Genomic DNA, 25,546 nt, shown 5'->3' on the forward strand with positions numbered 1-25,546 from the left:
GTGACTTAATTATTATTGCCTTGATTTTTTTTCTTGAAAGTAGGAATGGAAGAAAGGAAGGGAGATAGGGAGGAAGGAAGGGGGAAAAGGTGGGTTAGGTTAATTCTTCTGACTTTTATACCAAGACTTGCAAATCTTGCAGCAAATCTTTCCTTTTTCCATATTGCTCCACTGATGTAAATTGCAATGTTAAGAGTGGTGTTTATATACTACAAGTGTTGATCCTCAGCTCTTTTCCCGAGGCAAGAATCCCAGGTAGCCCTTTATGCTTTGCAGTGCAGGCTTTGTATTCCTCTACTGGTTTCAAATCGGATGGATTGTTTTGTAATCTGAAGACATCCATCCATAAGATAGTATGCCTGCAAATGGTAGCTTTAATTAGTTTTTCACACAAACTCTCTCCACCCCTCTTTCAATCAGTTCGTCTTTACTTTAGATGGCATAGGTAGCTATTGGACTCAAAGACACTTCAATAGTTAGTTGGCAAGTCACAGAAGAGAAAATAAAAGTAAATGTTAGCAGTAGGTACACATGTGTAGAGTATATGGGTATATAACAATGGACATAAAAGGACTGGAGATGTAGCTCATTAGAAATATGAAAGGCCACAGTTTTGATAGCCAACACTGCAGAAAGGATGAAAATATTATTTGTTTAGCTTAAGATGATGGTAGCTGCCTGTAATTCTTGCACTCAGGAGGCTGATGCAGAAGAATCGTGAATTCCAGGCCAGACTGGGATGCCTGTATAGCCTCTGTCTTAATGCAACAGTAATGACAATAGAACATTGAGATGATAACAGTAGTGAATTGATAGGACTATTGTACATTCAAGGATAGCGTCTTGGCCGCAGATTGGAATCGTGTATCAATTCTCTGTGTAGCTTGATCACAGAGCTGCTTTGAACTCTTTCCTGCTCTTCCTTATTCCTGCACCGATCCTTACAATGACTGAATCATTTATCAAAACCATTTAACATCTGTCACAAACTGTTAAATCAGTAGTTTTTTTTTTTTTTTAATGGTAGACATTCCCGGTTTTCTTTATCTTCCTTCTGAGCTTCTAAGTCACTGAAGGATCTCAATTCGTCAGAAGTCAAAAGAGAGCAGTGAGAGTGGTAGCACAGATTGTCACCATCTTGCTCCTTCAATAGCCTATATCCAAAAAAAAAAAACCTTAACAGTAGTGAGTGAAGACTCTTTGGAATACATATTAGATTGATATGGAAACTACAACCAGAAACCTCTGGGAAAGGGCCTTTGGTGTCCCGTGTCTAGAAACAGTGGTAACAAAAACCAACCAACCAACCAACAAACCAACAAACAAACAAAACAATTTTGGATTTATACCTCTTCTTAGGTGAGAAGTCTGAAACTACCTATTTGTTTTGTTTGCCTCTTACCCAAACTGATTTTGCCTTTTAAAAGAGAAACATTGTTGTCTTGTCTAAAAATGTCTGTAGTGGGTATTGGGGTTGGAGAGATGGCTCAGCAGTTAAGCTTTTGCAGAAGCCCTTAGTTCAATACCTAGCAGCCATGGCAGGTTTCTTACTACCAGAGTTTCTGACACCTCTAAGCATGCACATTCTTTTGGGGAACATACATTCATATGCACAAACCGGTGCAGGCATGCACACACACACACACACACACACACACACATTTAAAAATAATAAAAAGTAAATTTTACAAAATGTTCATTATATTACTGAATATGAAGTGGCTATTTATACAGTATGCATCAGTGTGCACTCTCCAATTAAAATGCTCAGAAAAATACAGGGGTGCGGGAGATGTTAAAGTGTTCAAATTGCTCTTAAAAGTAAAGAAAATATCATATGCTACACACAACAGTGTCAAAAATTCAATCAATTTTTAATCCTACCTCCATGTAAGCAAAGTGTGATCCCCAGAACCAACTTAAAGATCCAGGGTCAGATAGCTAGAGTATGCGCTAGAGAAGCAGAAATACCAGAGACCCTGCCTAAACAAGGTGGAATGTGAGAAGCTATTCTGGAATACTGTCCTGTGACCTCTCTACAAGTGTGCTGTGTCAAGTGCATGACAACCCTACCCCACTGCTGCACACACTTATTTATTTAAAAAAAATAGAAAATTTCATATACTCATGAACTCCCTGCATCTAAAAGATAAATATCAAGTAAGTTGCTATGCAAAACTATGGAGTGAGAAGGAATATATGCTAATAAAAACAGTGAAGTTATTAATTGCCTTTCTGCAGTTGCACAGGAACTTGGTGGGAAAGGTGATTCATTATAGAATCTGAAAAGCAAGAGAAGAACAGTACAATTTGAAAGTTAGATTGACAGCTGATGAATTGTCCACTTACTCCTTGCATGTCAACCATCAGCAATTAAGAGTTGCAGTCCCTTCCTTTACAACATGTTTATATACCTGGCGGTGGACTACCTTTACTGTTGGATTTGGGACATTTGTTACAACTGCCTGGGTCTATTCTCATAATGGCAGGCTTTGTAAAGTCATTTCTACTCCACACTGTACCTGTGCTAGACACAAAGGAACATGCAAAGAAGCTTTTTGGATAACTATTAAATTCAAGCAATCACTTCCAGGTATACTATCTTGTAGATGGCTGTCTTCAGATTACAAATGATTCATATCTTACCCTATTTGAAACTAGCAAAGGAACACAAAACCTGCATAACAAAGCATAAAGGACTGCCTATGGACTCTTGCCTCAATGAAGGAGCTGAAGCAAGCACTTCTAGTATATATGAGCACAATTTGATATTGTAGTTTACATCAGTGGATAAAGATAGGGAAAGGAAGAATCTGCATATATATATATATATATATATATATATATATATATATATATATATATATATATATATAGCTGTTTCATACCTGTCTCACCCTTGGCTCTGCACTGAAATGGGAAGCATCTCAATTGAAAGTAACCTTATATTGAATGCTGATGTTCTCACTCACTTTCCATGATGGTGAAGCCTGATTTATTTGACTGGCTCTTGCAGAGAGAGGTCCTTCAATGCCTCAGAAGCAAATCTGAAGATCCATATAGTGTTTCCATTGGCAGCATGTACTCTAGAGCAGGGATGAACAACCTTTCTCTATAAAGAGCTGACTGGTAAATACTTTATGTTCCCCTAGACCTAAAGTCTATGTCATAACTAAATTCTGTTCATATAGTACAAAAGCTGCCGTAAATGCATTATATATGCCAGAAAGATTTTGCTGAAAGCACCCTGATATAGCTGTCTCATATGAGGCTATGCCAGTGCCTAGCAAACACAGAAGTGGATGCTCACAGTCATCTATAAGATGGAACACAGGGCCCCTAATGGAGGAGCTAAAGAAAATACCCAAGGAGCTGAAGGGGTCTGCAACCCTATAGGTGGAACAACAATATGAACTAATCAGTACCCCCAGAGATCGTATCTCTATCTGCATATGTAGCAGAAGATGGCCTAGTCGGCCATCACCAGGAAGAGAGGCCTCTTGGTATTGCAAACTTTATATGCCCCATTACAGGGGAATGCCAGGGCCAAGAAGTGGGAGTGGGTGGGTAGGGAAGAAGGGCTGGGGGGGGGGGGGGTTAATAGGGAACTTTCGGGATAGCATTTGAATTGTATATAAAGAAAATATCTAATAAAAAATAAAAATAAATAAATGATGCATTATGAATGAAAGTGGCTGTGTATGGAACCAAGATGGTGGGGATTGAAAGTTGAATTTCTGACATTGTTGTGTAGCATATGATATTCTTCTTTACTTTTAATAAGCCATTCAAGAAATGAAAACTATCGTTGGCATAGAGGTTATAACAAAATGGAGACAAGTTGCTAGTAACTATCAGAGCTAGGGTTCATCCTTACTCAAGGCATTTGTGTTCTTTTGTTGGTTCTCTGTCTGGCCATTCTCAGTTCCATGAACCAGAGAAATTCATTTATCTCTTTGCTTTGGTTTCTTTGCCTGGAAAACAAAATGGGATCTAATTTTAATTGGGTTTATATTGTGTGGTGTATATTAGGCTCTCAGTAAATGCTAGATGTTATCAATATTCCTACCTCCAAAAAATCTTTGCCTTATCTTATCTGAAAGACTTGCTTTCCTTACTTTTATTTTCACTAGTGTTCATGCCCTTAGTAAATGATTGATTCTGATAAAACACACAAAGTATTTCAAAGGTCTCTTTGAAATATTAATTATTGGATGTGAGATATTTTACCAGCAGCATCAACAATGTTTTTCCTGGAAAAAATTAACATTCAGGTTTATTGGGTGCTTGTTTATTAATAGAACACATAATTTTCAACTACAAATATTTCTAGCATATAGGTAACTGAAGAGAAATGAGTAAGCATAAACATTATTTTTTAACTACCATTTCCTATTAAGCTCTCTTTCCTCAGGCAAGCTGCCAGAAATGTGCCTCTGGCCAAAAAGTTCCTACATAGAAAGTCTACCATTAGAAATCTATTCATTTGTGTTAACAAGCTTCTCTTTAAGATGCAAATATATCAGGCACCCTTATTTCTCCAACTCAATTTCCCTGATAAACTCTTACATAGCACACATGTAAGTAATTGGGGCAAAATTAACTAAGGGTTCCTCATTGATGGGTTTAGAATGAAATTTCCAAATACCTTATGACATTATCCATCCCCCCAATGTATATCCCATGACTCTACATACCTAAAACAGTTACCTTAAGTTGAAATCATCTCAAAAGATTGCTATGCACTTTGATGTTTATGTGGACTCTGTTGTTCACTTCATTGGTGAAAATGCATTGATTATCTGTTCTGACAATGAGATAAGGTAACAAAATGAGTGTAAGTATACTTTGTGGAACATTCTGTCCCCCCTTCCCCATACCTGTAATTTTAATTACAGGAGTTTAATTCTGTAAACGTCCAGAACCTGGGAATGCAGTGTTTTTCTATTTTCTCTAGCAAATGTCATTCACTGTATAGTATAATCATCGAACTGACCCAGCTTAGCTCAGGGTTTCTAGTGGTTTCTTCTAAGCTCCAATGATTGCAAGTTTTTCAAATCCTTTGGAACAGGAGCATCTACCTTTGTTGCTTCTCTTAGAACACCAGGCTTTCTATTTATCCCTGCTTTTAATCGCTTTGGAATAATATCTTGATTCTTTTTACCACAGTTTCTGTCTGTAAATCACTTCATAAACCATTATCGTAGGGACCATCTGCTGGGTTTTCCAAATCACCATTAACTTCTTTAAAATTAAAACACAAATAAGAAAAAAACCTGGCATCAGTTAGTGGCTTTCTAGGTGCTGTGGACTACAATGCATATCGTTCAGGATTCTTTTACATCTGTGAAGTCAGTTTGATTTCTCTTATTTCTGACTCACTTGTGGCGCTACTCTTAGGCTTAGCCAGATAGAATAATGTTTGCAGCATGGTGTACTGTTTTCACCATATTGCAGGGGCATTTCTTGGTCTTTATTGCCTCCTGTTATTCCAAGTTAAACTGTGAGAGCTATTTATCAGCCCAGGGCCTTCATTTTTTTTGTGGATTCCTGAGAAAAGATTTTGTTTGCTTCTTCTTTGAAAAGTGAGCAATCTTCTAGTTCTGTGTCCTGTGCAAATCCATACATAATGCACATGTTCTTAATCTGGAGCATGATAGATTATGTGAGATGTGAGAAAGATTGACTCTAACACTGCTTCTTCTTGCGCCCCACTTGTCACTACCTTTTTTTTTTTTCAGGGACCAAATAAATAACCATTTATTCAGTAGAGTAAATACATTAGACTAGATTTCAGAGTGTTTGAGGAACTCAGTTTGGGGTCCCTTACACTACTGAACATCAACACTATGAAAGACACTCTATCAAATCACATCATTTGGGGCTGGAAAGAGGGCTCAGTGGTTAAAAACATTGCTCTTGCAGAGAACCAAGGTTCAGTTCAGAGCAGCATGACAGCTCACAACTATCTGTAACTCTAAATCTAGCTCAGAGTCGTCTGTAACTCCAATTCCTGGTATCATCTTCTGGCCTCCACAGGCACTGTATCTTTGTGTTACACATGTATACATGCAGGCAAAACACCATACACATAAACTAAAACTAAAAAAAAAAGTGATGGCAAATAAGTGCATTGTAGTGTCTTAGACTTATGTGAGTACTTTCCAAGTCAGGTCCTTTTCCTGAGCCTTGATAATCTTCTTGGGAGGACTTGAGTTATAGAAAATTGAATAATGTAAAGAAAATTTTTAATGATATCTTCTTATTTTTTTGGGTATTTTCTTCATTTACATTTCCAATGCTATCCCAAAAGTCCCCCGTACCCCCCCCCCAACTCCCCTACCCACCCACTCTCACTTCTTGGCCCTGGTATTCCCCTGTACTGAGGCATATAAAGTTTGCATGGCCAATGGTCCTCTCTTTCCATTGATGGCCAACTAGGCCATCTTCTGATACATATGCAGCTAGAGTCAAGAGCTCCGGGGTACTGGTTAGTTCACATTGTTTTTCCACCTATAGGGTTGCAGATCCCTTTAGCTACTTGGGTACTTTCTCCAGCTCCTCCATTGGGGGCCCTGTGTTCCATCCACTAGCTGACTGTGAGCATCCACTTATGTGTTTGCTAGGTCCCGGCATAGCCTCGCAAGAGACAGTTATATCAGGGTCCTTTCAGCAAAATCTTGCTAGTGTATGCAATGTTGTCAGGGTTTGGAGGCTGATTATGGGATGGATCCCCGGATGTGGCAGTCTCTAGATGGCCCATCCTTATGTCTCAGCTCCAAACTTTGTCTCTGTAACTCCTTCCATGGGTGATTGTTTCCAATTCTAAGAAGGGGCAAAGTGTCCACACTTTGGTCTTTGTTCTTCTTCAGTTTCATGTGTTTTGCAAATTGTATCTTATATCTCGGGTATACTAAGTTTCTGGGCTAATATCCACTTATCAGTGAGTACATATCATTTGAGTTCTTTTGTGATTATGCTACTTCACTCAGGATGATGCCCTCCAGGTCCAATCATTTGCCTAGGAATTTCATAAATTCATTCTTTTTAATAGCTGAGTAGTACTCCATTATGTAAATGTACCACATTTTCTGTATCCATTCCTCTGTTGAGGGGCATCTGGCTTCTTTCCAGCTTCTTGCTATTATAAATAAGGCATCTATGAACATAGTGGAGCATGTGTCCTTCTTACCGGTTGGAACATCTTCTGGATATATGACCAGGAGAGGTATTGTGGGATCCTCTGGTAGTACTATGTCCAATTTTCTGAGGAACCACCAGGCTGATTTCCAGAGTGGTTGTACAAGCTTTCAATCCCAACAACAATGGAGGAGTGTTCCTCTTTCTCCACATCCTCGCCAGCATCTGCTGTCACCTGAATTTTTGAACTTAGCCATTCTGACTGGTGTGAAGTAGAATCTCAGGGTTGTTTTGATTTGCATTTCCCTGATGATTAAGGATGGTGAACATTTTTTCAGGTGCTTCTCAGCCATTCGGTATTCCTCAGGTGAGAATTCTTTGTTTAGCTCTAAGCCCCATTTTTAATGGGGTTATCTTCTTGAGTTCTTTATATATATTGGATATTAGTCCCCTATCAGATTCTTGAGTTCTTTATATATATTGGATATTAGTCCCCTATCAGATTTAGGATAGGTAAAGATCCTTTCCCAATCTCTTGGTGGTCTTTTTATCTTATTGAAAGTGTCTTTTGCCTTACAGAAGCTTTGCAATTTTATGAGTTCCCATTTGTCGATTCTCAATCTTACATCACAAGCCATTGCTGTTCCATTCAGGAATTGTTCCCCTGTGCCCAAATCTTCGAAGCTTTTCTCCACTTTCTCCTCTATAAGTTTCAGTGTCTCTGGTTTTATGTGGAGTTCCTTGGTCCACTTAGAATTGAGCTTTGTATAAGGAGATAAGAATGGATCAATTCGCATTTTTCTACATGTTAACCGCCAGTTGTGCCAGCACCATTTGTTGAAAATGCTGTCTTTTTTCCACTGGATGGTTTTAGCTCCCTTGTCAAAGATCATGTGACCATAGGTGTGTGGGTTCATTTCTGGGTCTTCAATTCTATTCCATTGGTCTACTTGTCTGTACCAGTACCATGCAGTTTTGATCACAATTGCTCTGTAGACAGCTTTAGGTCAGGCATGGTGATTCCACCAGAGGTTCTTTTATCCTTGAGAATAGTTTTTGCTATCCTAGGTTTTTTCTTATTCCAGATGAATTTGCAGATTGCCCTTTCTAATTTGTTGAAGAATTGAGTTTGAATTTTGATGTGGATTGCATTGAATCTGTACATTGCTTTTGTCAAGATAGCCATTTTTATTATATTGATCCTGCCAATCCATGAGCATGGGAGATCTTTCTGTCTTCTGAGATATTTTTTAATTTCTTTCTTCAGAGACTTGAAGTTATTATCACACAGATTCCTGATCTTTCCAAGACTTTTATCATGAATGGGTGTTGGATTTTGTCAAATGCTTTCTCCACATCTAACGAGATGATCATGTGGTTTTTGTCTTTGAGTTTGTTTATATACTGGATTACATTGATGGATTTCCGTATATTCAACCACCCCTGCATCCCTGGAATGAAACCTACTTGGTCAGGATGGATGATTGTTTTGATGTGTTCTTGGATTCGGTTAGCAAGAATTTTATTGAGGATTTTTGCATCTATATTCATAAGGGAAATTGGTCTGAAGTTCTCTATCTTTGTTGGGTCTTTTTGTGGTTTAGGTATCGGAGTAATTGTGGCTTCATAGAATGAGTTGGGTAGAGTACCTTCTGTTTCTATTTTGTGGAATAGTTTGTGCAGAAATGGAATTAGATCTTCTTTGAATGTCTGAGAGAACTCTGCACTAAACCCATATCTGGTCCTGGACTTTTTTTGGTTGGGAGTCGATTAATGCCTGCTTTTATTTCTTTAGGGGATATAGGACTGTTTAGATCATTAACCTGATCCTGATTTAACTTTGGTACCTGGTATCTGTCTAGAAATTTGTCCATTTCATCCAGGTTCTTCAGTTTTGTTGAGTATAGCCTTTTGCAGAAGGATCTGATGGTGTTTCGGATTTCTTCAGGACCTGTTGTTATGTCTCCCTTTTCATTTCTGATTTTGTTAATTAGGATGCTGTCCCTGTGCCCTCTAGTGAGTCTGGCTAAGGGTTTATCTATCCTTTCTCAAAGAACCAGCTCCTTGTTTGGTTGATTCTTTGAATATTTCTTCTTGTTTCCCCTTAGTTGATTTAGCCCCTGAGTTTGATTATTTCCTGCCTTCTACTCCTCTTGGGTGAATTTGTTTCCTTTTGTTCTAGAGCTTTTAGGTGTGTTGTCAAGCTGCTAGTGTGCGCTCTCCCTGGTTTCTTTTTGGAGGCACTCAGATCTATGAGTTTTCCTCTTAGAAATGCTTTCATTGTGTCCCATAAGTTTGGTTATGTTGTGGCTTCATTTCATTAATCTCTAAAACGTCTTTAATTTCTTTATTTATTCCCTCCTTGACCAAAGTATCATTGAGAAGAGTGTTGTTCAGTTTCCACGTGGATGTTGGCTCTGTATTATTTATATTGTTATTGAAGATCAGCCTTAGTCCATGGTGATCTGATGAGATGCATGGGACTATTTCAGTATTTTTGTATCTTTTGAGGCCTGTTTTGTGACCAAGTAAATGGTCAATTTTGGAGTAGGTACCATGATGTGCAGAGAACGAGGTATATCCTGTATTTCTTTAAGTGAGTTATTAAAATCCTTCTTGATATCCTCTACCATCATCATGAGATATGCTTTTATATCTGGGTCTAGGTTTTCGGGTGTGTTGGGGTGCCCAGGACTGGGTGAGGTGGGAGTCCTGTGTTCTGATGATGGTGAGTGGTCTTTTTTCTGTTAGTAAGATTCTTACATTTGCTTTTCACCATCTGGTAATCTCTAGAGTTAGTTGTTATAGTTGTCTCTGGTTAATGCTTGTTCCTCCCGTGATTCTGTTAGCCTCTATCAGCAGACCTGGGAGACTAGCTCTCTCCTTAGTTTCAGTGGTCTGAGCACTGTCTCTAGGCAAGCTCTCCTCTTGCAGGGAAGATGGACAGATATCTGGCGTTCGGTCCTGCCTCCTGGCAGAAGAAGAAGGCCTGAAACACAGCCTGTCTAAGAAGCTGTTAGCTTTTGTAGTCCGCACTCTCACCTGTGCAGACTAGTCTCAGAGGGATTCGGGAACCAAGATGGCTTCCCCAGGTGCTCCAGCAAAGCCTTCCCGGGTGGGGAGGACTGCTGTCTCTGGCAGGGAAGGTGCCCAGATGTCTGGAGCCTGAAACGGGGTCTGCCTCAGAAGTTGTCCTCTAGGGACCTTGGGTGTGTCTGTGGACTCTCTGCCCAAGGTGATCCGGTGCTGGCGCAGACTGGAAGGGACTTGTCACTGCCTTCTTATGCAGTCAGCTTCCTGTCTACTGCCGATGCCCTTGCTCACCAAAACAATTTGACTTTTTTACATAGGCTTTTACCAAATGGGTCCAAATGGACCAGCTAAGTTGGCCCATGCCTTTATGCAGAACAATATGTGCCACTGTGGACTAAATACTATTCTTTTTTCACAATTGATTTCTCTCCCATGATGGTCTTTTTTGTAGACTGCTATGAGGCTGGTCTTGAATGTCACCTTCAGGCACACTATCTTCCTCAGAAGATCTAAGCATGGATTTTTTTAGAGTTGCTTGAAGCCCTTTGGATCTGCTTCCTTTGATAGTCTAAACCCATTTATATCTGTTCCCTGATCATTTCTATCTCATCATAAATGTGGGTCTTTCGAAAGGTCTTTCTCTCCTCATGGCTTATCATGCTGGACATACCTACTCTCTCAAGTGACTATGCTGATTCAAAAATACCTCCACTCCTTTCCTTATTGAGAACTGTTTGAGCTGTGAGTAGGGGTGGAGTTCAATGGTAGAGTTCTTGCTCAATAAGCACAAAGTCCGGGTTTTAAAACCCACACCATAAAAATATGTAAGAAGAAAGAAAAGGCTTGAGATGGCTCAGCAGGTAAGAACACTGACAGGTTTTCCAGAGGACCTGTGTTTGATCACTAGCACCCACATGGTGATTCACAACCATCTGTAATTCCAGGTCCACGGGATCCAATAACCTCTTTTTTTCTCTACGGTCACCAGGCACACAGATGATACACAGACATGCATACAGGCAAAACACCCATACTAAAACCCTCATAGTAAAAATAAATACTAAAATCAACCTTCAAAGCATATAATAACAACAGTCAAAACTAATATCAGGTGATAGAAATAAGTAGTTTCCCTGGGTTTTAGAGATAAGAAAGAGAGGGTGGTTCTGTCCTTGGATGGTGGTGGTTACATGGGTATATATCTAATCTGTTGAAACACCTCAAATTGGACACCTGAGATCTCTAAGTTGTAAGTTTGTATACTTGGATCATGTACAAGAAGAGAATGGCCACACACAAATATGCATTGAGTTACATCTAAATCTGACTGTCCTTAAACCAGTTATAATTGTTGATGGCTTCTATTTCTCTTTCATTTACATGTAACTACAATACCTAAATTACTACCGAAATTTAATTATTTTGGAGGCTTTATTTTAGCCTTACTGATTCATATCTTCTATCCATGTTTGTCTAGTTCATAGAAAGCGTAGTTGAAATTTTATAATTAATATATACAAGTACTATCTCATATAGAAGGGTCCTAGCCTCAATAAGAAACTTTTTTTCTTTGTGGTCACTTACTACTAGTTGGTATTGACTTTCTTCCGTTTTGACAGAGATCTTCATTTGTAAATGTTCAGAGTTTTAGGATTTTAGGAAATTACATCCATAATCTGAACCTCTCCCAAATTGGAAACTTATGAAAATACTTGGGTTTTAGATTAGGTATGCTCAACTGATAAAACATACACAAATATTATAAAATCCAACAAACTGTGAAAACTAAATCATCTATCCCCAGGCATTTAAGATAAAGGACATTGAACTCATATTATGTTTAGACTAGTAATTCTCAAGCCTAGTGAACTAGAGTGCCATCTTCAATAATAGAAGTGCCCATTACACTGTTTAGTTAATAGATAAAGTATATTTGGATTAACAGTATGTGATACTAGATGAAAGCAAAGAGTTGTAAACAGTAAAGCTACAATATTTATGGAAGACGCATAACTCCTAGGTCAGACATTCAACTGTTACACATAGTATAGTAAGCAATATAAGTTATATGTTCTCATTTTCTTATAATTTTCTTTGCTATTCAACTTCCATAGAAGGGTACAAAGGTATTGCAAGATGGATGGTACAAATACAATGGCTTTGTAGCACTCCAGAGGAGCCCTAAGATTAGGTATCCCTAATCTATTATAATGAACTCAGTGCAAACCTACATTTGCCCCGGAGAACCATATAACTTATTTTTAAAGCAGACAAACCTATCATTCACCTTAGGTAGAAGCTTTGTGTCATGTAAGACTATTGCCATAAAAATAGACTTTTAAAACATTTAGAAATTGTGAGAAGCCAATAGAGAATTCTCTCACATCAGTATGTGCTAGTCATCAGGGAATAGTTTTGCACAAAAGCATAGCAGAGAATATTAATTTACCTAGTGTTTATTTTAATCCGTAGCATCTCCAAATACTTTTGGGGAAATAAGTCAATACCATGTCGGTTAACTTTAATGCTAAAATCGGAGCTTCACCATCTACTGAATGATAAATCCCATGGGAAACATGAGGCAGAAGGTGTCACCCACAACTTTCCTTTCATCAGATGAGAAACTGCTCACAGAGGCCCGAGACTGTATGCAGCAGGCCTAGCTCCTCAGTGTTCTTGGTGACTAATTGTGTAAGGAGAGATTATAAAGTGAACTGTGGATTGTTACTTCTCAGCCATACCCACATATAATCATTTCAGTGGCTAAAAAGCATTACAAAATTACCTCGTGATATTTCTTTACTTGGCAAAATAAGTACTTTTCATTTTTTTAAAAAGCAGCTTTTCTGTGTTTAATATTCTTCTTTTATGATAGAAAATGAACACATTTTCCCATTGAGTTAACTTTGTACACAATAAAAAGTCGCTCACTACTAATTACATATAAATATGAATTCATAGTTATACAAACTTGGAAATTTTAAGTGAACTGTCATTCTCACACAATTCAATCACAAACCAAACTTCACTTAAATTCACTCAAAATGAAAAGTAACATTTTTCCAGTAGCCATAGTGGTTTTCATTTTCTTTTGGAAGAAATAAAGATTGGTCCTGTGATTATATTTGTAAAACTTACATCTGTGAAGGTTGGACATTCTATGAGAATCACTCAGCTTCTTTTAACGTTAGCATGAAGCAGATGAAAATGGAATGGACTGAAGAAATGTCATTCTTCTCTTTGATAAGTGTAAGATGTTTATAAAAATCTGCTCTTACTGTTCCTGTTGTGTTTTTTGAAGCACTATATAGTATATGTGTTGACAACAGCAACAGTATCACCCCCAGGGTGTGAGTGCTGTGTAATGAGAAAAAATTTTTTGATGGTTATAATGGTTAATGGCATAGTTAAATATAACATAAACAGAGAAGCAGTAGTTCCATGATTTTAAATCTTCTTGTTGCTGCTGCTGATATTTTTCTTTCTTTCTTTCTTCCTTCCTTCCTTCCTTCCTTTCTTTCTTTCTTTCTTTTCTTTCTTTTCTTTCTTTTCTTTCTTTTCTTTCTTTCTTTCTTTCCTTCGTCTTTCTTTCTAAGATAGGGATTCTCTGTGTAACCCTGGCTTGCTGGCTTTCTTTCTTTCTTTCCTTCTTTCCTTTCTTTCTTTCTTTCTTTCTTTCTTTCTTTCTTTCTTTTCTTTCTTTTCTTTCTTTCTTTCCTTCGTCTTTCTTTCTAAGATAGGGATTCTCTGTGTAACCCTGGCTTGCTGGCTTTCTTTCTTTCTTTCCTTCTTTCCTTTCTTTCTTTCTTTCTTTCTTTCTTTCTTTCTTTCTTTCTTTTCTTTCTTTTCTTTCTTTCTTTCCTTCGTCTTTCTTTCTAAGATAGGGATTCTCTGTGTAACCCTGGCTTGCTGGCTTTCTTTCTTTCTTTCCTTCTTTCCTTTCTTTCTTTCTTTCTTTCTTTCTTTCTTTCTTTCTTTCTTTCTGTCTTTCTTTCTTTCTTTCTTTCTCTCACTCTCGCTCTCACTCTCTCTTCTCTCTTTCTAAGATATGGATTCTCTGTGTAACCCTGGCTGTTCTGGAACTCACTCTGTAGACCAGTTTAGCCTCAAATTCAGAGATCCACCTGCCTCTACTTCCATAGTGCTGGGGCTAAGGCCATGCACCATTACCACCGGCCATGACTCTAAATCTTAAGAATGGTAAACGTCTGGGAAAATATGGAAATATGTCTAAGTGAGGAAAGGAATGATGATGAGAAATGTGTTATATCATAATAGTTCAAAAAACACTAGTGAACAGGATGGATCTTTGCCTTCTTTTTTTTTTTTTTTTTTGTATTCCACATTTTTACTCTAACCAAAGTAGACTATCATTAAAGATTTTTAGTGAAACACTATCCATCATGCTATATTATAAAATTTCATATTTTCATCTAACTTATAGAAACTGTAAATATATGCCATTTGGCACACTGTTCTGTGCACTTGTTTGCACATGCTCATTTATGCAGTCTTTAGAATTGCCATTTTCACAAGACCACATGAGATCCACTTGCATTGTTACCCTCTCACTGTTCTTTAGCTGGGTAAATTTCTTCTCCATGATTTCTTCTCCAGCATTCCATACTTCTTTTCATGACTTCTGGTTAAATATTGCAGTTAAGAGACTGAAGAGCACACTTAGGAGATACAAGTGCTTGCTGTGAAAGTGAAAGCAAAAGGACCCAAATTTGAATCCCCAGAACTCATCTCAAAGCCATCCATAATAAATTAAGTGCCCAGAATTCCAACATTTCTATAGTGAGGTGGGAGGCAGAGGTAAGCAAATTGCCTGAAGCTCTATTACTGGCAAGCCTGGTGTTAAGTAGGCCCAATGGAGACACACACAAGAAAGAGAATTTGTCTCCAGCAAGGGAGAAAGTGAAGAAAGACACTCTGAGGTTCTTATCTGGCTTCAATATAGGCTTTGTTCTTAGACATTTCTCCACCTCATGTTTTACCACAGTGCTTTTTGGCGAACCTCTCTAAAATTTCAGTTTGATCAAATAACATGGCTTCCTACTGCTTTTAATTGTCCTGATCAATATGGTGACCACAAGGCACATGTGCTGTTGAATTCCAGCTAATCAGAACTAAAGTGTACAAAAGAAAATATGCACTAGATCTAAGACCTTGGTCTTATAAAATATGTCAAGTATCTCATTATTTCCAAATATATTTTCTTTAATCTGAATTACTTAAGATTTATACTTTAGTCCCTTTACATATCATTTGATGTCTAAGTTTCCTTTTATTTTTGTCTTTTTTTTATTACGTATTTTCCTCAATTACATTTCCAATGCTATCCCAAAAGTCCCCCACACCACCCCCCACTCCCCTACCCACCCATTCCCATTTTTTGGCCCTGGTGTTCCCCTGTACTGGGGCATATAAAGTTTGCCTGTCCAATGGGCCTCTCTTTCCAGTGATGGCTGACTAGGCCATCTTTTGATACATATGCAGCTAGAGTCAAGAGCTCCGGGGTACTGGTTAGTTCATAATGTTGTTCCACCTATAGGGTTGCAGACCCCTTTAGCTCCTTGGGTACTTTCTCTAGCTCCTCCATTGGGGGCCCTGTGATCCATCCAATAGTTGACTGTGAGCATCCACTTCTGTGTTTGCTAGGCCCGGCCTAGTCTCACAAGAGACAGCTATATCAGGGTCCTTTCAGCAAAATCTTGCTAGTGTATGCAATGGTGTCAGCGTTTGGAGGCTAATCATACCTGTAAAAAACAATCTGACAAATTTCAAATTTAAACCATTTAATACATAGAATTTAATTATTCCATCTATACTATTACTTTGTTATTCTTTTTTTGTAGCTATTGACTGATGATTTAAATATGTCACTGATCTTAATATTTAAAAAGCACAGTCACTTTTTTTCTAATGGCTGGGAGTCCGCTCTCTGTTTCATTTTCACCAGACAGTGGTTTGGAGAATCTCTGTGTTTCCTTTCCATTTGTATTAAGTATTCTGCCTTAGATAACTTATGTTAAAAGGATAAATAATTACAACATTGAAGAAGTTTCAAATCAAATGAAGAGCATAGTAATTTTAGCTTGTTCTCATGGTATAGGAGAAAATTTCATGTAATATGATAGTGCCTCTTAAAGCAAAATAGGATTTGAATTTAATCTTAGACTGGAATGGGAGATCATATCTTCTTCCTTAACTTCCATTCTTTTCTTATCTTCCCTACTTGCAAATATCCCATACTCCAGACCCGTAGAGTTACTTCATAGGAGCTACCTAGGTAGGGTTCTTTTCATCAGCTAGACAATAAGGCATGAGAAGACTCAGGTCCCTGTGGGTTATATACAGCACAGTAACTTCCCTGTCAACAGACACTCTATTATAAATACTGTTAGAAATATCAGAAATGTGCTTGATGGCCAGAGTTGTCAAAGGTAAGAGTACAGTGTAATGTTTCCTGTTAGGAAATTCCATCAACATTCTTTGAGTATTCTCCATTCTTGTTTCTAACAATTCTTTCCTATAAGAAAAGTCTTTAGGCATGAACCAGCATTCTAAAAAGCAAATGAGATTTTTTTTTTTTTTTGGCTGATGTCTCTCAATATAAAATATGGCCTTTCAGGTGTTATGGTCACCTTTTCTTTATAGAATGTCAGCAATTCAAAATGAGTAAAGGATATGGATTAGGTAAGAATTGAATGCAAATGCGTTTTGCAAATAGTGCTTTTTGAGATAATCGCAGATGATGGTTCAATGCTGACGGTATTAATACAATCAGTATTTAACCTTGTATAACTCTGCTTCATCAAGTCTCGCCCTGCACATTGATTGCATTAAGCCAGGTCAGTGGTTTCTTGCTTAGGAATATCTTAGCAGAATCTTAACAGGAAGGCAGCAGTAGCTGATCAGCTACTGTTTATTTGCATACTGAGTGTGTCATCAATAATAGAAAAGACAAGGTCTTTAAGTTGAAAGAACAGTGGGATTGGCATGAATTTTGCTTAATGGTGCGTAATAAGCAAAGAAGCCTGTGATGCTAGAAACTGACAGGAGCCATTACGTTAAAACAGATATATGTCTTTAATTTAAGGGTATTATGTAAATCTGACAGGAGTTTTTCCCTTTATTTTCCTGTAGTTTAACTTTAATTGCTGTAAGATTAATTCTGATTTCTCTCATCCTCCAGAGGGTGATGAGACGGGAGTGATGGATAATCTTCTGGAAGCCCTACAGTCAGGTGCAGCATTCAGAGACCGCAGAAAGCGAATTCCAAGAAATCCAGGTAAGACCCACTGTAGCTTACATAGTCTGGTGATATGTGAATATTCTATATCAAATCCCTCTTCCATAAAAGGAAAGTGTACTTTCTCAGAAACATATTTCAGTTGATCTCTGGTTATATGTGGAATCTGAGTAGGCCCCTACAACTAACAAGTTTGCAAGTTTTAACCCTGTAAATATATCTTATACACTGTGTACTTTAAAAAAATCAGAAATTAGGAATCCCACTGTGTTTAATATTAAATATTTTAATTGTTATTTTATGAGCATGGGGCTTAGGTAGAAGGTGATTAAAAACCATAAACGTAATTAAATCATTAAAAATAATTGACTCAAGAGTGTTATATTAGCTCTTCTCCGGTAAGGAAACTAAGTCAGTGTTTGTTTCTGTAGTTGAGTTTTGGTTTTCACTATAGTGTGATGCCCGGTATTGTTAATAGTGGGAGAATCGCCATGATCCTCAAAACTCAGAGAGTACTGGATCAATTGTTTGCTTATTTTGTTGTTGTTGTTGTTATTGTGTTGTTGTTGTTTTGTTTTGTAACAGATCAGGTTATGGTGTGAAAGCTGGTCTCTGTGGGGAGCTACATAAATGAAGCAGGACAAGTAGAACTTGGTCTCAGTTGAAACCATGTGGGTCTAAGAAATTGTAACTGCTTTCAGGATAATCAAATCAGCTTGTCTGATCACTCCCTCCAAGATCACTTCCTCATATGTTCTTTTCATGTCTTTCAAGATCTAAGGGGGAAAAAAACTAGGCAGATTGACTTTATGTTTCCCCTTCTATTTGGACAAGTAAAGAAAAAAAGAAAAATTAATACCTAATATGCAAATGCTACACATTTTAAATTAGTATATTTGACTTAACTAGCTTCTACTCCCCAGAAGTGTTCTGTGTTTGGACTTAAAGCTATTGTATATTAATAGAATAGACACTGGTAGCCACTGGACTTCATCAAATGGAGAGAAAGAGTGATAATTAATGCTGAGTTGTCCATAAAAGCTTTGGGCAATGCTGAACTTCATAGCTGTAGCCCATGGAAGCTACATTCATATTTTTCCCATTTGGATAAATTTCCTGTTTGGGTAATGGTTAATGTTCCACATTTGCCCTACCTAGAAGGCTTAAAGAGATTAACTTAGTGAAGATTTGATTGAGAGGAGAATAGTACTTTGATTGGCAGTTGAGACTACTTTATGTATATAAAGTCATTAAAGATGCTCTCTACCAGTTTTGTAAAACATAAAAGAATTTTAAAAACCTGTTTATATGTTCATAATTAGTTTTTAAAGTAATATTATGTGGCAGATGTTAAGAGAAGTACCCTCAGACATGTAGGAGACATTCTACCATCATCCATCTGTGTAAAATGCTGACTACATGCTATCAGAGTCTTCTTCCATTCATTAGGAGTTACACTAGCAATTCTAGTTGGTGAAAAGCAAATTGAAATAATGTTTTAATCAATATATGTCTCTGCTAAGAAACTAATAAAGTTTATAAATTAAAGCATGTTGTTCTGGGCCATCAGAAAAGTGTTATTATCTTTTAGTCTATATACACTAAGCATATTCATTTGCTAAAGCCCAAGCTTGATAAGTCTCATACCACATTCTGGTTCCAGAGGGCCTATATGAGACAGAGATATCCTTCATCAGTGGATTTTCTATAGGATTTGTACCCAAGACAATATAGTGCTGTTGATTGTGAAAAACCAGAAATATTCACAAACAATGTAATTATACTGATTCCATGTCATCGAAATTGTGATATCTTGGTTTGTTGGTTGCCTGTATAAGCAAATGAAGTTATAACAACAACAACAACAAAACATAATCCATTTATCTCTCTTATAGTCATTCCTAGTAGGAACAGCCAAAGCAGACATTCTGAGTTAAAAAGAAACTAGAAGGCCTTTGGAGGTAGGGCAGATGAGAAAGAAAATGAATAAGCCAACAACAACAACAACAACAACAACAAAAAAGTCCTCCCTGCCGTTTTCTAGAAGCAGAACTGGGGACTTATGCAGTTCTCTACCTGTCTTTCGTTTCTGAGCTCGATCATCTTGACCTGCCAGTTCCATAGTTTCTTAGTTAAATGGTTTGGTTCCATTCCAGTATCACCTTGATTTGATATTCTAAAACTTTCCCCCCATTCTACCCTGGAAATTCTGGCCCTTTACCATAACTTCCATTTCAACATGATAAGATAAAAGCAGAAAAGCAAAATTAGGAAAAATACTAATTGCCCAAGGAAGGAAAAAGTTTGAAAAGACAGCCCAGCCCCGAAAAATATCATCTCAAACTATAGCCAAATGACCAGGAGCAATGAAAATGTGCCATTCTGCCACTGTGTATGTTATTTCTGCTCTCACCACTTTCAGATAGAATTACTGTATGCAAACCCAGATATGTACCACTGAGATTCTAATTCCAAAACTGTTTTTGATTCCATGTTTAAACACATGAAGCACTAGGAAATCAAAGTGTCAATAAATTATATGATTAGTTGCCTAAATTACCAGATTTCACCATGGAACCTATTATCTTCCTTCCCCAGCACACACACACACACACACACACACACACACACACACAAGGAGCATCATAAGCAAATAAGAAAGCATTCCCAACTATTGCCTCTGGTCCGTTAAATTGAATGTACACCATTTTTGTTTAGAGAATTGTCCTAGCTTGCTGTGATAAAACACCATGATCAAAAGGAGTTTGGGAAGGAGGTTTATTTTAAAAGATACAATGAGTCATCAGTGGAAGCCAAAACTGAAACTCAACGCAGGAACCTAGAGCCTGGGCAAGTGGTACCTACCGTAGTTGGCTGAAACCTCATATCAATTAACAATCAAGAAAATATCCCAAAAACATGACCACAGGCAAATCTGACTATGTAGAAATCTGCCAATTCTGACTCTTATCAAATTACATTGGCCTATGCCCACTTGACAGCTGAAGAATTGTAAGATATTTGAGGGTAGACTCTCATATCACGAATGTTACTAAAAATAAAATACACGGAGATAACAGATAACTACTTGGTTTATACTGATACCCAGAGTGAATAGTAACCCAAATCACAGGCTTTGCTGATAACTACTTGGTTTATACTGATACCCAGAGTGAATAGTAACCCAAATCACAGGCTTTGCTGATATCAAGCTCAGGGAAATGGGGCCTAAATATTCATTAATTTGTTGTACATGTGTTCTGTGAAAGGTACTATGCTAGACATGATAGAAGATGCAGAAATAATTAAGATAAGATTCCCTTAGTTACAAAACCCTTGTATCTTATTTGAAAGATAAAAAGCACAGAAAGACTACAGAATAATTCAAAAGATAGTAGGTATTAAGCAAGAGGTGTTATGTGAGTTCCAAGGAAGAAGATAGCATGCCTTATTGGATATGCCAGAAAATAATCATAGAAGAAAAAACTATTGAAGAATGAGTAAGGGTTTTAGTCATGAGAGTTGGAGGTGAGGGTCATGGTTGTCATAAAATGAAATGTCATAAAGAAAAATATAGAGACAAAAAAAAATCCAACAAGCCTTTTTCACAAAAGCAAACAATGTAGCATAGAAGCAAATAAGATCTTAAAAGCATAAAGATGTTAAGATAACTCTTAGAAAAGTCAGTTAATGGCACATCATGAAATACTGGGATCAGAGACTAATGTATTAACATGAAACCCTTTAGACAGTGGGGAGCTAAGTTTTTTGTTTTTTAAGTGATAGGAACATCAGTGGTATGCATCAGATCATGTAAGCTACAGCATGGGATATATGTAACTCTTTTAGACATATACAGAGACTTGCCTCTTTAAGTGCTTTATAATGATTTTCTGAAGAGTATGCCCACTCAGGAGCTGGAGAGATGGCTCAGTTAGTAATGTGCTTACTGTGCAAGCATAAGCTTAGATCCCTAACATCCATGTAAAAGCTACATGGGGTAGCTTGTCCCTATAAACTTAGAAGTGAAGAGATGGAGACAGGAGGATCTGAGACGTGCTGGGCTTGCTGGTCTAGCTGAACTGGCTAAGTGAACTCCAGGTTCAGTTAGAGACCTTGTCTAGGGCAGGTGAGATGATTCCATTGGGTATGGGGAACTCAGTCAAACCTGAAAAGTTGAGTTCAATGACTAAGACCTTCATGAAGGAGGAAGAAAACTGCTGCATACAAGTTGTCCTTTGAACGCCACACTTGGGCTGTGGCATTCATGAACAATGCAAACATACAAAATAAGTAAGTAAACTGTCAAAGAATTTGTAAATCGAAAAGAGATATCCTACCTCCCACCCTTTAAAACAAAAACAAAACCAAAAACAGACATGGAGAGTATTGAGGACGACACCCTATTATTGACCTCTGGCCTCCATTAAGTGCACATTAGAGATGCAGGTGTGCATGCGCACATACACACAAACAGGCACAGACAGACATACTTCTCCAAACATATACCCATGCAAATAAAATAAATGAAAATTTAATAGAATATGTGTTTAATACTATAACAGCATTGAGAAGAAATATTGAAGCTCTAGATCCAGATTCTATGACTTCAGCTGGAGAGTTATTAAATGTCTCCTTAGTGCCATATGTAGGTTTAGGTACTGAAGTAGTAAAACCAAAGCAGTCATTTGACTTGAGGAGCTCACGTACTTTTGGGGAAAACAAGAATGTCAAGTATGTGATTAAATTATAATGTAGTCTTTTGTAATCAAAATAGAAATAATGTATAGTCAAAGCAATTTCCCTTAACTCTATCATTTCTCCTTGGTGATCTTAGAAAACAGTGGTTTTTTTCCCCTCAATTTAGTACATAAAAGACCACCTTGCTTTTATTAATAATTACGTTTATCAACTGAAATGTGCTTAATGTTCTATTGGCTCTCTTTGTTATATCCTTTGTTACCACTTAATTTCAGTATGTTTATAATTCACTTTGGAGAGGATTACCATCAATATTCCCGATGTTATACTGATAAGGTCAGGCATAAGCTTCAGAGAAAAAAGAAGAACATAGAAAAACATATCATAAGAATGAAAAAAATGTATTTAAAATACAGATATATAACTCCATTTTTTCCTACTAAACAGCAATAGAAATCCAGGCAAACCAACGCCTTCTTTCCTTGTCCATTGTAAATAAACGTAAGGGTGTCTCTGCAAGAGATACCTAATATAGCTATTTTGCTTATAACTAGATTTTAATATGTAATTTTGCCATTAATAATGCAAGAGAAACATTGTGAAGAAATGAAACAGAAGAAGAGGCTGTGTTTTAGCTTCAGAATTACATTGGACTACCAAGAAAACTACATGGGAAAGAAGAAGAATCTCAGGAAATAGTCATTCCTAATTTTGATATATTAACAAGGTAACAGTGCAAATGAGAAGCTTTAATTTGCCATTTGAGACTAGACAAGAGAAAATATTATATACAGCGGAGGATTGAAACCAACTCCAAAGGTTCAAAAGGTATTATTCTAAATAGAGCTCACATTTCTCCAGTCCTCTCTGCTTCACATAGACACAAGAAGTTTTGCTGGCTCTGTCTCCCTCTATACACTCAGCACTTTAGCTATGGGGATGGGTCTCAGAAGCATTTCTTGAAGTTCTCAGGAGCCATTTCATAAACAAAATCGAAGCATGCACTACCCTTTCCCTCATAACACACACCCCATGCCAGCTGCTTACTCTAGCAACTGGGACTCGTATGTCTTCATGATATCAGAACTTCATGGTTGTCATAGATAAAGTGAAAGCAGGATGCCTCTCTCTATATAATTGTACTCCACTCTTGTACCATGTAGCACTGCTTATGGCTCATAGCCATACACAATTTTAAATCACAGCCCTTCTCATCAGATGTTACTCTGTTAGGCAAATTCTAAAGAGAAGTCTGTGATAGATCCCAGGTAGCACTTAGGAGCACCCTCATTCCTTGATAACTAAATTCTTTGAAAATGTTGTTTCTTGGTTTAGTATTGCTAGGTTAAGATGGCCAACTATTCTAAGCTCTTTTGCACTCAAGATGACCTCTCTGCTATGAAATTCATCAGTTTCTATTTTATAAATAGTAGATAGTATATTACCCTTCCAAACCATGTTTAGTATATAGCATACTTATTATCTTGTACTTTATGTTGAAGTTCTGATAAATAAAGGTAATAAAACCAACTAGGAAAACAACAGTATAACATTCACTCAAATAATATTTAATAGGCAGTTACTACCAACCATCCAGTAGGATTAGGCTCTTGGAATACATACCACAAGATGGAAACTGAGCCTGTGGCGACCTTTTAATTTTAGATCATAACAATGATTTTGAAACCATTTTATTATTTTTATTTTGTTATTCTCATTAGGTATTTATTTCATTTACATTTCCAATGCTATCCCAAAAGTCCCCCACCCGCTCCCCCACCCACTCCCACTTCTTGGCCCTGGCGTTCCCCTGTACTGAGGCAGATAAAGTTTGCACGACCAATGGGCCTCTCTTTCCACTAGTAACACCCCACTAAATTAAAAAAAAAAGATATAACTATCAGGAATTTATTGGTAACTTTAAAAACCCTTTTAAGAATATGTTAAAGGGGCAGGACAAGTGTGGGGTAGGGATTTGAGATAGGCTAGATTTCAGATTGCAATGAGCTCCAAAATGCTATTAACTTTTAAGACCTAGTACTTGAGATTTGGGTTTTTTTAATCACCCCATGTAAATTGTAAGATAAAATATATACCTATATTTATTGTGTAATATTTGCTTTTCTTGACTTCCCTTTATTTCAGTTCTCAATGAAAATTACATTTTCCTTTTGGAACACACATACTCATGTATTGATTACTAAGATGTAGGTTTGCATTAAGGAAGCAAGGAATAAAGGATTACTGTGTGGTCTATTCTTGAGCATTCTATGACCACTAGTAAACAAGTTGATCACAAATCCTTTCTGCCTGATTTATATGCAAAACTGCTAAGCATACACTGTTGATATTCTCTACAGAAATTTCATTTTTGCTTGACTTTTAGAAATAGAAATGTACATCACTCTGAATGGAATTCCATGAAAGCAGAGTATATTTTATGGAGCAACTTGAATGTCCTCTGTATGATACCTTCATATGACCTTCCTATTTAGTAATGTTTAATCTTGACAAGTGAAGAAAAACAGTGAAGTCCTAAAAAAAATGGATATAACTGTATGCCATCACTCTTATGTCCACTGTATTTGAATTTGACTGACACCTCTTTCTCGTCTTCAAATCACAGTTTGTTACATAAGAGTCTTAATTACCTTTAAAACAATGAAAATTAGAATGACTGTTACAGCCTTTTGTTTCGTCTTTACTGTCTTCTCATCAGTGTTTGCTAGTCTGCCCTCTAAGTCCAAGAAGCAAGCTTCAGCAGTGGTGAGCCTTTAGAGATGACATTAAGCAATTAATTCTGTTTTCAGTGTTCTCCCTAAATTACTCAGGAGAACAGCCCTTTCTGAAGTTTAAAGGGTTTTAATCTAGTATGTCAGAGCATTCTAAGGATTTAAACTGTTTGTTTGAAAGGCCTTCTGGAATCCAAGATGGTATTTTCCCTTTTCACTTGGGAGGGTTTTAACTTGAGATTTTTAGATTTAGTGGCCTGAGCTCTTGTTTGTCTAGCATAGATGTGGTACACAGTAGGTAAGCAATACTGTATCTCTGGGCAGTGAACAAGGAACTTTTTTCATATATTATTTACAACTCTGCAGTGTTTTGAGAAAGGCAAGGAACATCCTGGACACAAAGAATGAAACACAAAACAAAAAAAAGTATATGATTTTCATATAGTTGTTAAGAAAAGTAATACTACTGTGCATGAATTTTTTCTATATTGAAACATTATAATAATTACTAGATCATTAATAAACATATAACTGTCCCACAAAAGTAAATGTTTACTTTGGTTCCTAATAAAGTGATTGATAGATTATCTTCAAATGTGTAACTACCCTATAGTTAAGCAATATGATTTTATGTGGATAATCTAGTATGTATTTTACATGTTTGAGACAATATGTCAATTGT

General features: G+C 37.1%; 1 protein-coding gene across 3 annotated transcripts in view; it reads left to right on the top strand.

Annotated features, from left to right (window-relative positions):
• The window catches only part of Diaph2 (diaphanous related formin 2), a 716,167-nt gene that overhangs the window by 560,924 nt on the left and 129,697 nt on the right, over nt 1-25,546 (top strand). For all 3 annotated transcript variants that reach the window (XM_006528581.4, XM_006528582.4, NM_172493.2), the window contains one exon: nt 17,375-17,470. In XM_006528581.4, coding sequence (XP_006528644.1) covers nt 17,375-17,470 — 96 coding nt within the window. The remainder of the gene's footprint in view (nt 1-17,374; nt 17,471-25,546) is intronic.

The sequence above is a fragment of the Mus musculus genome, chromosome X (assembly GCF_000001635.26).
Source record: "Mus musculus strain C57BL/6J chromosome X, GRCm38.p6 C57BL/6J".
Lineage (NCBI taxonomy): Eukaryota > Metazoa > Chordata > Mammalia > Rodentia > Muridae > Mus > Mus musculus.